At 39.7% G+C, this 12,762-nt stretch overlaps 1 protein-coding gene across 2 annotated transcripts in view; it reads right to left on the bottom strand.

Annotated features, from left to right (window-relative positions):
- The window catches only part of STS (steroid sulfatase), a 183,065-nt gene that overhangs the window by 51,896 nt on the left and 118,407 nt on the right, over window positions 1–12,762 (bottom strand). For both annotated transcript variants that reach the window (XM_054973193.1, XM_054973194.1), the window contains exon 8: window positions 3,316–3,475. In XM_054973193.1, coding sequence (XP_054829168.1) covers window positions 3,316–3,475 — 160 coding nt within the window. The remainder of the gene's footprint in view (window positions 1–3,315; window positions 3,476–12,762) is intronic.

Below are 12,762 nucleotides of genomic sequence, written 5' to 3'. Positions count from 1 at the left end.
ACCATGTCCCCCTCCTCTGGATGTCATGGATGAAAGAGCACAACACCCGGGTGATGAGATGGTATTTGTCCCTATTGTCTTTTAGTTTATCAATACGCCACCGCCCCGGACGGGAACATGCCAACGCAGACTTCATGTCCCAGATGCTCTGCTCCGATGCACCAGGGTCCTCCTCTTTTTCATGGGGGGTGTCTGGGGATGACGCTGCAGCCCGACCGAACCCACCCCCAGCACCCACCTACCTAGGGCCACAGAAAGAGGCCTGGCCCAGCAGCAGCGCCTGAGAGGGCCCGCCATGCAGCAGGGCGGTGGCAGCAGCACTGGAGGTGCCGCAGTCTATCGACGGCTGTCTCAATGCTGGGGAAGACCCAGCGAGGCCCGCAGCAGCGTCCGAGGGCAAGATGTGCCACGGCAGGAAGGCACGGCCCTGCTGGTTGCTAGTTGTGGCAGTGCTGCGGTGCGCCACAGGAAGAAGGGCCCGCCCAAACCCGGCAGGCCGGGAGGAAGCCAAACACTGGTGTTGGGAAGGGCGGGGCCTGCAGTGAGGGGTGAGCCAAGGCTGGAACGGCCAGATAGCCTAGCTGTGCCCAAAGACCAATGATGGGCTCCGCCGGGGAAAGCCAGGGTAGAAACCATGGATGTGGCCCCAGCTGGCACAGGTGGCGGGGATTGCACTGGGGGTGGGTAATTGGGAGGCAGAGCAGGGCTGGCTTTAGAGGAAGGAGTGTATAAAAGGAGGGCTGAGTCTCCTGGCCCAGGAGGAGTAGAGGGAGAGGGGTCTGTCCCTGAAAGGAAGGGCAACCTCTCAGGCAGGACAGAGGAAGAGGGCATCCCCCTCAGAGTCCAGCCATTCTGAGGCCTCAGGGGAGAAGCCCAGGTACCCCCAAGGCGAGGGGAAAAGGGAACTGCAGGTGCAACCTGGTGGCCATGAATCCAAGGTGGGCTGACTGATGGCGGAGGGTCAGACACCCAAGGGGGCGGAGCCTGCGCTTGACATTAATATTGTCAGCTTCTAGGGTTGCCAGCTCTGGGTTGGGAAATATCTGGAGATTTGGGGTATTGAGTCTGGGGCAGGTGTGGTTTGGGGAGGGACTGGAATTCAGTAGGTTATGCCATAAAGCCCACCTTTTAAAGCAACCCTTGTCACCAGAGGAACTGATCTCTGTTATCTGGAAGTCAGTTGTATTCCAAGCGATTTTCAGGCATCACCTAGAGGCTGGCAACCCTGTCAGCTTGGTATCCTATATTAATGTATTGCTGAATACCTTGCGTAAACAAAGTTTTTCTTATGTGGAGTCTTCACTGCTGTGTCTGTCCCTGGGTATATGGATTCTACTCATTGACTTTACTAGGTTCTGTCTATGAGCATAACCCATGTATCCCTCATTAAGGACTTTGTCTTTCAGGAATCGGCACCTTAAATCTGAAATATACATTAACCTAGCATCTGTTCTGTCTACTCTGGAGGTATGATAGCTGGAACAAGAGAGGGGGAAAGACACTTTGAATTTAGATCAGCAAAATCACTTTTAAATTTGCATGATGTAAATGAACACCTGTTGTCAGGATGCCATTACTTTAGATATGAGGGGGGAAAGTTCACAGCTGGTGATTTATTGACTGTATATAAGAAAGAGCAGAAAGAGCTGGCATCATGCCTATGCATCTAGAGCCTGATCAAAAAGCAGGTAAGAAAGTGATGTCAGGAAGAACTCATCTTCTCTAGCCAAGAAGAGAAAAGTAATTAAAATACTGCTAGCAATGAATGATAAGGACACTTGAAAGGCTTGTTGGAAAGACTTGGATGTTCAGATTTTGAGCATGACAAAACAGTGCTGCAGCCAAGATAGCATTAACGAATACTTCTATAGTGTACAATATGGTCATAAGAAAGACAGAGCAGATGCATTAGGTTAACATTGTCTCTTTTCTATACTGATAGATCAAGATGGGTAGCTATGTTTGTCTGTGGAAGCAGAAAACAGCAAGAGTCCAGTAGCACCTATAAGACTAACAAAAGTTGTGGTAGGGTATGAACTTTCACTCATCTCACTTCTTCGTGTATCTTCTTTTTTTTTTTTTAGCTTCTGGTTAGGTCCTGACAGAATAATGGCTTTGATTCAAAGATGCCCTTCTGTGAGCCAATTTTCTCTTCAAATTGCATGCTTCTGCACCATGTCACATGGGAAACTGTCCTCAGGAACAGTTTTTTAAAAATGTACTCAAATATTTAAGGCTTTTTTTTAAAAAAAAAAGTCCTGCACAGAACAGTGCCAACAGATGTCTTTGCTAGCATATGAATGTGTGACCAACACTTTCTTGTACTAGCAAGAGGGCTCACATTTTATGATAAAACCCTGCTTAGACTTTATCTTGACATCAAACCAACCATATGTTTTGGCTAACACAGTGACCATTCAGTTTCCTTAACAGATCAAAGTGAACTGACATTTGCAAGTTGATCATTTAACAGCTACTATGTCAAGGATGGCTTACATGTACAAAAGAGCCAAATATAAATTTAAGTATTAATTTCATTTTAAATATTGTTTATATAATTTCTGTTCTCCTAAGCATTTCAGGACCAAGGTTTCATGCCACCTTATTTTTCAATAGAGATTAGAGATGGGCACAAACTGAAATATGAACGAAAGTTTGGCACAAACTGGGCAGGTTTGTGGTTTACAAACTGGTGGTTCGTTGGAGCCCATTTCTGATGAATCGCCACAAACTTTAGGCTGGTTCGTTTGGTTCATTTTTTGGTTCGTCACTGTAGACCGCCTGGTGCTGATCAATCAGTTTCCTAGGCAACAGGGGATGGACTTCCTACAGACCTTCTGCTGACCCGGAAGTGGCCTTCTGCTGACCCAGAAGTGATGATTTACTCACCCGGATGTGACGTTTTCATGAACCAAATGAACCAGATCGTGAACTGGGGCAGGTTGTGAAAGTTTGTGGTTCGTGAAATGCGAAGAAACACGAACTACAGGGTTCATTTTCCCCCCGGTTCGTGCCCATCTCTAATAGAGATGGTATATTCACATACTTTCACTTTATTCAGTAAAGATTTGAACCTAACTATCCAACTCAATATCCTATCTGTTACATCACATACTAACAGTATGAAGTTAAGTCATGGACTACTGAAATAATTTATAATCTGTTGCAACTGGGTGACAGAGACTTGACAAATGTTTAAAAAATCAAGTTTCTTTGTCATAGCACCTTACAAGAAAAGAACAGTTACTGATGTATAAGTAATGTAACTCCAACCAGAGTAAAGGGGGGGGGTCATGTTTATAGATCATCTCATACCTGTCCTTGGGTAAAGATGCTCCAGCAAGTTTAACTACTGTAGGGAATATATCCATATTACTTGTTGGCTCATCAATGTGTTTATCAGGCTCAACAACTCCTGGCCAGCGGAGAAGACCAGGAACTCGAATCCCACCTTCCCAATTTGTAGCCTTTCCACCTAAAAAAAATATAAAACAATAGTTTAGCAGCAGAAAAGGTCTTTTATTAACAGACTATAGCAATGTTTTAGAAATGCATTTGGTTTACAATACAGATTATCAGGATAAGTGACTGTGTTACTAGTTGGAAAGTTTACTATCAATACTTGTGGTTCATTGTACTGTTATTCAAAATTTGTCTCTTTGATTATTTCTAAGAATTGTTAGCAATAGAATGATTGCGATAAACACTGTTTTACCACTAACAATCCTTTCAAAAGTGTTTGAAACATGTATAAATATTTGACATTATTCCACTCTGCAGGATAGTGAACAAATGTATTTTTATGCTTGAAAACAAATCTCTTGTCCACTTTCCAAAAGATATGCCATGAATATCTGCATCTATAGTCTTTGTTATACCCTTTTTCTTTATTTGGCCTTAAAGTCTACATCATCCAATGACATGATTTAGGAAAAAAATTAGGTACTTTACCAACTATCTGTTCACAAGGATTTGATGAAAACAAAGAAATACAATTTGAGCAGTGTCTGATTTATCGTTACATATTTTATTAAATACATCCCATGAGCTCTATGGGGAGGATAAAAATGAAGGAACTGTCATAAGAATTGGTGAACTTTCTATCTTCAAACAGGGAAATAAGTGGAAAAGCAAGCATTATTACCTAGCCTTTTTCATTTCTCATTCTTTGTATGCAGTTATCATTGTGAGTCTTTGGGTTCACCCTTGACTTTTGCAACTGTTTCTGATTAATTTTTTATGTATGACACTATTATGATCTACTCCATTTATATGTCATTGATGCAAAGATAATGTTTAAAACATAGTGGTGCATAGAAACAAAAAAAGATGGATACAAACAGGTACAGTTTGCACAAAAAGATATAAAAATGAAACACGATTTTCAAGTTGAAACAGAACAGATGATAAATTTAAAATAATCTCTACTGTTACCATTAGTTTATGTATTTAAAACAAAGTGAGGAAAACTCTCTAAAACCTCACATTGAGATGACAAAGTATTTCATCTTCCTCTTCATAAAATGAAAGAAAAAATGATGAACTGCAGAAGACCACTGTGGAAATTATGAATTTCAAAATGAAAATGTGCCATCAATGACATACACCTATAACAGTCTGCAAGACATTGACCCTGAAGTCTTTAAGGAGACAACAAATTCTCCATGCTAGTTTATGGAAAGGCATAGTTCCCGTATCCTGGAATCTGCCAAAATATGCAAGTGCAATTTTGAGAATCTGCACTTGCAGATTGCAGAAAATTCCTGATTCCTATGCTTGAAGATGAGAATATGCATTCAAAAGGATAGATGGAAATAGGAGTACTGTGGTGTAATGGTAGAAAAGAGCAAGAGTCCTGTAGCACCTATAAGACTAAGAAAATTTGTGGTAGGGTATGAGCTTTCATGAGCCACAGCTCACTTCTTTAGATGTCGTGTAATGGTTAGAACATTAGACTAGGAAGTCTTTGAGTGAAGTTCAAAGGTTCTTATGGACAAATGAACATAGTTGATCTGAAGGTTAAATGAGGAAGGAGAAACCATGTATTAAACCCTGAGCTTTTTGGAGAAATACTACTACCATCACCACCACAACCACCATCACCACCAACAACAGCAATGAGAAGTATGTCTTTAAAAGCTCTAGCTTTAACTGTTTTAATGATATGTTTCTGTCGATTTTAATGGTTTTATAAGGTGACTTTAGTACGTATGTTTTAATTTGTTAGCACCTTGGTGACCTTTATGAGGGCAGAAAGGTAGGATATTATTATTATTATTATTATTATTATTTCATGCTTATTTCATGGGATGAGAATTTCATTACCCTTTGGTTCACATAAGCTACAACTACAAAATAAAAAAAAAATCTTGGGGAAGGAGACGGTTTCTAATAATATGCATAATACTACCAGAATTTTATGAGGCCATCACCTTTCTGCAGACAAGAAAGCTGTTCCACCAGAACCTTGTGCTGTACTGATGGGATAATTCCTTAGGATCCAAGCCATTCTGATTCCCACATTAAGAAAAAAAAATTACAACACAGAAAATGTACAAAAAAAATACTAAAATGCCAGTATTTTTTCAGAGAGAAAATGAGTACAAATAAAGATGATGTAAATAAAATATGAGAGTGTTTATAAATGTATTTCACCCCAAGTTTAAAAGTATCAGATTATAATGAACAGATTTATCAGAGTGCTCTGTTAGGTTAGTAGAACATCCACAAAGAGAGGAAGTATACCTTAGGTGCTGGGATCTAGAAAAAAGGTATGGTAGTCGCTTGTCATTTCTAAAAACATTTGGAAATAGAAGAATGGTCTTTCATATTTTCTGGAAAGGCAGTTCTTAAGTCTCAGGTCCTGAATTCATTCTCAAAGCATCAACTGAGAGCCAGTTTGGTGTAGTGGTTAAGAGTACGGGACTCTAATCTGGAGAGCCGGGTTTGATTCCCCACTCCTCCACGGAGCCAGCTGGGTGACCTTGGGTGAGTCACAGTTCTCTGGAGCTCTCTCGAGTCTTGAGCCTCGAGTCTTTTCCCAATTTTTGTGAGAAATTACAGCCAATAGCTTTCTTTGTATTAGTAATGAATATGATAGCCTGAAGTTCTGTACTTTGAGGAGTAGATCTTTAACATAGTATCTGTATCGGTAACAACTCACAAGGGAACGCAAACTCAAACCAATGCTTCCAATATCACTTCTAAAATGATCAACAAAACACCATGTTAATGCCACGTGAATCAACCAGATAGACACTATTATTCTGAAACTAGAAAATGTTCTGGCTGGTCAGAACGTGTTAGAAAAATCTTCACATTAATGACTTACAAACTTGTGGCAGAAATACCTACTATTCCTAAAATTCAAAGGATTATATATACTATCATTCTCTGAAAATAGTAAGAACAAAAGTTGTACCCTCTCAACAATATAAAAAGGGTTAAATTTAGAATCAAGGTGGCAGTAATATCAGTTACTTTTTACTCTTTCTTGGTGGGAGTTAGTAATGCATTACACCCTGATGAGTAACAATGTTGGATCAAGGACAGTCTTTTATTTCATGTCAATGCAGCACTTATCTCAAGTGGAAGAAATGAGAACTTTGGAGTTACTTTTTTTTTTTAAGCAAAGTGTTGTAGTATAGCTTTCTGGCTCCTACTCTTTTTACCCACAAATTTCTTTAGCACAAGACCCCTTCCTTTTCATTGATGAAAGAACATCATTATTAGTGATTGTGCTGAAGATATACATGTCCCTGCAGAACAAAATGGTAGAATTAACCCAATATGTTGTATATGACAATATGTCACAGATGAAATCTTTCATCTAATGCCCAAGCTTGATAATTTTAGATGAAAAAGTATTTTTATTATCCAAGTTTTCTGATGATATCCTACTCACTCACAATCATTCTCTCTCTAAATACGTTTGGTAGGTTCAAATAAATGTTGTTAATACTGTAATTGCTTACAGTATATTTAATCAAATTATCTTTATGCTGCTTTTATTCTGCCCTCTGGTTTTACTCCAGGTTATGTTGTGAGTCTAGTGGTTGTTCAGTTTTTGTTGAGATTATGTATTTTAATTGTTTTTTATATTTGATTTCTGGAAACCACCTTGACAACAGATGCTGAAACTGCAGGACACAAACAAACAATTAAAACAAGCTTTTGAAATAAACTACAAGTTGGAGGCCTGTAAGGAAGCAAGGGCTGGAAAATCAATCAGAAAACTCCCCAAGTCTGTTTTTTAAAGATGTGATTAATCAATTAAAGTATGTTTCTTTATGTGAAATGTTACAGTCCTTTCTACTTTGCAAAGGCGTGAATGGGTTGGTATTATCCTGTATTGTTTTGGAATCCCTCCCTTTGAAACCAGAAGAAGTGTTAATCTCTTCTTTGTAAACCGCTGTGGAGTTAAAATAGTCTTCCCCCACCCCTTTACTCCTGTTTTCTAAGTACCAGTAGATATTATTGAAAATTGAGTCTGAGCTGTCCATCCAGGATGTATGTTCCATGCCATCAATTTCATTTCTTTTTCCTTTTATAGAAATAAACTCATTCCATTTCCCACATAAAAGATTTTAATTGATCAATGTAACTTTGTTTTAATCATTTACATTTGATTCTTTCTTTTCACAGATGCAGTTAGCCGTGTTAGTCTGTAGTAGCAAAATCAAAAAGATTCCAGTAGCACCTTTAAGACTAACCAACTTTATTGTAGCATAAGCTTTCGAGAATCACAGTTCTCTTCATCAGATGCATGGAGGGCAACAAGAAACTGGTCAGATATATAGGTGGAGAGGGGAGGGAGGAGTAGATGCAAACAGTAGCTTCTGATATGGAGATCAGTTTGCTTCTGTTAAGGAAGTCAGTTACTTCTGATAATGAGATAACCATTCATAATCTCTATTCAATCCCAGCTTGACTGAGTCAAATTTACATATGAATTCCAATTCAGCACCTTTCCGTTGGATTTTGTTTTTGAAAGGTTTCTGTTGACAGCTGTGTTCCTTAACACTTCTTTCACCTGGAAAGTGTAGTTATTTCCTTGAAACTCCTGAAGATGTATAACAGAACCTTCAGATAACCATTCTGAACCATTTCCATAACAAAGGAATGACTGGCCAACATTCACAGTAATTCTAATATGTGACCACAATGACATCCCAAGTAAAAAACCAAATAAAATAAATGTGAAGAAAAGTATAAAAACAGCATAGATAAAAAAAGGAAACCAGATGATAGAAATTCAATAGAAGTATGCTTTTGCTTCAACAGCTGTGGAGGAGTCAGGCATGTTTGTTGCTGTTCTGTCCCTAAGAACAAAATAATCCACTTGTATTTTCCTGATTCAAAATGAACCACTGAATGCTGGATTTTCTTTTACATCCTTGAGATCATCCTGACCATCATAACCTCAGTCCATGCAAATGATGTCATTTTTATTCAGTTCAGTTAGCGGGAGTCAGTTCATTTCCAAAAGCTCTTATGTTTTAATATTGGTTTTGATCGGGCTGAACATCAAGATAATGACTGAGTTCAACTTGTAAAGATGTGTGGAGAGCTTTCGAGTTAGGCTAGTACCAATTACTTCTGGGCAGATTGGCACTACAGATGAGAGGGTTAAGTGTTGAGTCACACTTACATGTTCATTTACCAAACTTTTATAATTGAGCAACCTTGATGCAAACACTATACTGAAAGTTATACTCCAATTTCTGTTTATATAAAAATACTCTGAATTCAACGTATCTAAGCCTATACAATGATTGAATTTTATTTCCATGGGCATGGGAGTTAAAAAAGGTCACATGAATACACATTTCTCGTACCAGCAATACTAGTAGCCTTCCAAGTGAGGAAAACACACTCATATGCTGCAAATCTAAAACACCAATTAAAGTAACTAAAAGGAGTGCCTTCAAAACTAGTCCATCATTTCTAGATTTTTTTTTACATGTAAAGAACATAAGATTGTGGTATCTAAAGTTCTAATTCTAAAGGGGCTTCTGTTTTCTTTTTGTTTTCATGTTGCAAAAGTATATTTTTTGAAACATAGAAGCAAAAAAAAATTAACAGAAATCCCTTCAAAACTAATCTTTTGTGAGCCAAAAAAATTGAACGGATGGACAGACTGACTGACTAACTAAAAGTATATGCTCTTCAGCACAAAACATGTTCGCTTTAAAGGCATTTCTTATTTTTCTTTGTTTCTTTTGCAATGCATGGGAGTACTTTTCCTGGGATCCCTGAATTTCAGGGTTACTGAAATACATACTCATAAGACTTGGGGGAATACCCCAATGTTCACGGTCTGTAGAATACATAAGACAAGATTCCCCCACTGAGTGTGAACTTCTCTTTTGATTCAGGATCTTATAGATGGGATTTCAGTTCAAAGTACCATCCAATGAGAAAGGGTCAAGATTTAAGTACAAAATCTACCCTAGAATGTTGTGATAAACCCCAATTTTGTCTCCTTTAGGAAAGAAAATTCAACTGAACAATTAGGATGTAGAGTGGAAAAAGAAAGAGTGGTGGGGTACCATGAATGTTCCTCCTCCAAATTACTCATCAGTAGCGATGTGCACTTAGGGTTTCTGATTTGGATAAAATACCCAAATCGGACCGGATCCATAAAGATTCGGGATTTCCGAATCGGGGCAAGTATGCTGGCCCTAAGTCAAAAATCCTGAATCAAAGGTTTCTGAAGCATTTGTAATGCTTTGGAAAGCTTCGGGGCAGAGTTTAAAGGGCCTTTACCTTGGCCCTACCACCACTCACCTTGGCCCTGCCGCTGGTGGTGGAAGAGACATCGGTGGCATCGGTGGCTCCGGCCCTCCCCGCCACCCTGTGGGGCTGCGGGGCAGTGGAGGAGGCAGAGAAAGCCCTTCTTGCCCCTCAAATGGCTGCAGCAGTGGCCATTTGAGGGGCAGGAAGGGCTGGAGGTGGTGGCTCTGGCCTTCCCCACTGCCCTGTGGGCTGCTGCAGACCCAGAGAAGGTCGCGCGGTGGTGGAAGCAGCAGTTCCGGCCCTCCCTGCAGTGTCGCAGGGCGGCAGAGGAGGTGGAGAAAGCCCTTCCTATCCCTCAAATGGCTGCCGTGGTGGCCATTTGAGGGGCAGGAAGGGCTAGAGGAGGTGGCTCCAGCCATCCCCACTGCTCTGCAGGCCCAGAGGAGGCAGTGTGGTGGCAGAGGAGCCGGCTCCAGGCCGTCCCAGCCTCGTGCGGGCCATGGCAGCAGCAGAGGAGCCAGCTCCAGGCTGTCCCGGCCTCGTACATGGTGCCGCTGACACCGACACCACAGTGGTGGCAGCGATTTCCCGCCATCCAGCTGATCACCCTCCCCCTCTCCCTGCCGGCCAGGTAAGTGGTTGGGGTGTGGGGTGTTGCCCAGGGGTGGGTGGGAGGTGGGGGGGGTTGCTCCCCGTCACTTCAGTATGCTCAGAATCTTTACAGAGCATACCAAAGCGAGTAAAGTCCAGAATTCTGAAATCGCTTGCCGCTTCAGAGTTCTGGTATTTCTGAATTTTTTCTCTGAATCTTTTCGGAATGCACACCCCTACTCATCAGCTGTTCCCCCCTCCCTTGTGGTTCAAATGCTTTAGGTAAATACATATTTCCAATCCTCATGAAGATAAAAATGCTTGGCTGAAATTTGGAAATATTCCTTGAATGGTAAAAAGTGCTCCTAATTTAGGAGGTGGCGTATGTGGAGAAAAGGAAGGAGTTCTTAGTTATACCTCATTTCTTTGTAATGCTGTAAGGCCTCTGAAAGTGTCTCTATTAGAAATACATCAGGCATATGATATAGCAACTTGAGTGGTTTGATTAATAAATATCATCTTATTCTAGCATGGTTTGAAATTTACCTCTTTTTAAGGAAAGCATTAAAGTCTATCTCCCTCCCTTCCTTGTCTACTCTCAATGGAATTCTGTTTATGCTACTTTTCTGGCATTCTAATACATGTATTATTTATTTACTTACTTGATTTACGTGCATAATGCGCATTGAAACAGTGTGGTAACACTCTTTCTGTAATAGGAAAAGTGGAAGAAGTTTTGATACTAAATACTCTAGGAGGACACAGAAATGGTCCATGAAAACTGGATGGGGGGGTATTAAAGAAAATAGATTCACCGACTCCAGAAGACACACACTGGTATCTGAGCATTCTTCTATTAATATGTACTTGCAAAAGAATGATTCTACATTTCCAAAGAGACCTGATATCATAGACATGGGTGTGGCAATATCCTTTTTTTTTTTTGAAAAATTTTTATTGGGTTAGAATCCATTATTTCCACATTTACATTCAATTTTCCCCAATTTTTTCATCTCTAACCCCCTCCCTTTCCCCCCCTTTTTGTTGACTTCCAACAGCTTTCCAACCCTTTGTCCCCTTTCCCTTACTTTTATTAGCTTCCTCTATCTAAAACAAATATATATTCTCCATTATTCTAAGCAGTACATCCTTAACTATTTTTAACATTATATGCCCAAACTGTAAGCCTTTGTTTCCATCTTAGATAAACAATTTATCCCAATTTTTCAATTTCAGGTATTTCTATATATCATAAACCATATAGATCATACGTTCGTTTATATCAAACAATTTGACTTATTCTCTATATATATTACTCATTCTATCTTTTTATAATAGTTCTATATATCTCTCCTCACGTAGTCAATCAATTTGACCCATCTATATCTTCAGACATTCAGTTTGGTACAAAACTTGTCAGAAAAAAAAAGAAAATATTGTTAGTTAATCGCTCCTTATATTTAGTCCTTATAATTAATTATTTTCTCTATGTTCTGTTTGTTAACCTATATATATCTATATATATGTCAATCTATTAATCTGACTGCTTATTAATTCACATTTATCTCTTCTCCCCCCGGTAAAGTCTCCCCCCTCTACTTCAATACTTCAGTAGTTCTCAAACTGCCACAGTTTTCCTCCCACCTCCCATTTCTTCTCCAGGTATTGTTTCAGCTTCTCCCAGTCTGTGTTGAACTGCCCTGAGTCCAGATCTCTCAATTTTCTTGTCATCTTGTCCATTTCAGCCATATACAGCAATTTGTAAGTCCAATCTTCAATAGTTGGCACTTCTTGTACTTTCCATTTTTGCGCATACAAAAGTCTAGCTGCTGCTGTCATATAAAATATCAACGTCCTGTGTTGGGCTGGAATTCCCTCCATTCCCAAGTTCAGTAGCAGGAGTTCTGGGTTCTTATTAATTTGAAATTGTAAAATTTCACTCATTTCTCTTATTATTTCCCCCCAGTACTGCCTGGCTACCTCACACGACCACCACATATGATAGAGGGAGCCCTCATGCTTCTTACATTTCCAGCATTTATTAGAAGTATTCAAATTCCCTAGCGCAATCTTCTTTGGTGTCATGTACCAACGATAGATCATTTTATAAATGTTCTCTTTGATATTAATACATGTCGTTGTCTTCATTGTAGTTTTCCACAAGTATTCCCATGCCTCCATTGTTATTTCTTTATTAAAGTTTATAGCCCATTTCACCATTTGTGTTTTAACTATCTCATCCTCGGTATACCACTTCAACAGTACTTGGTATACCTTGGATATTCTTTTCTTATCTTCTTTAAGAAGGGTCTGCTCTAGTTCCGAATTCTCTATTCGTATACCTCCCTTTACAGAGTCCGAATTATATAAGTCTCTGATCTGTCTATACTGGAACCAATCGTAGTTAGGTGATAGTTCCTCTTGTGTCTTTAT

Source organism: Eublepharis macularius, chromosome 3, assembly GCF_028583425.1.
Source record: "Eublepharis macularius isolate TG4126 chromosome 3, MPM_Emac_v1.0, whole genome shotgun sequence".
NCBI lineage: Eukaryota > Metazoa > Chordata > Lepidosauria > Squamata > Eublepharidae > Eublepharis > Eublepharis macularius.
This window is presented reverse-complemented; position numbering and strand designations above follow the sequence as displayed.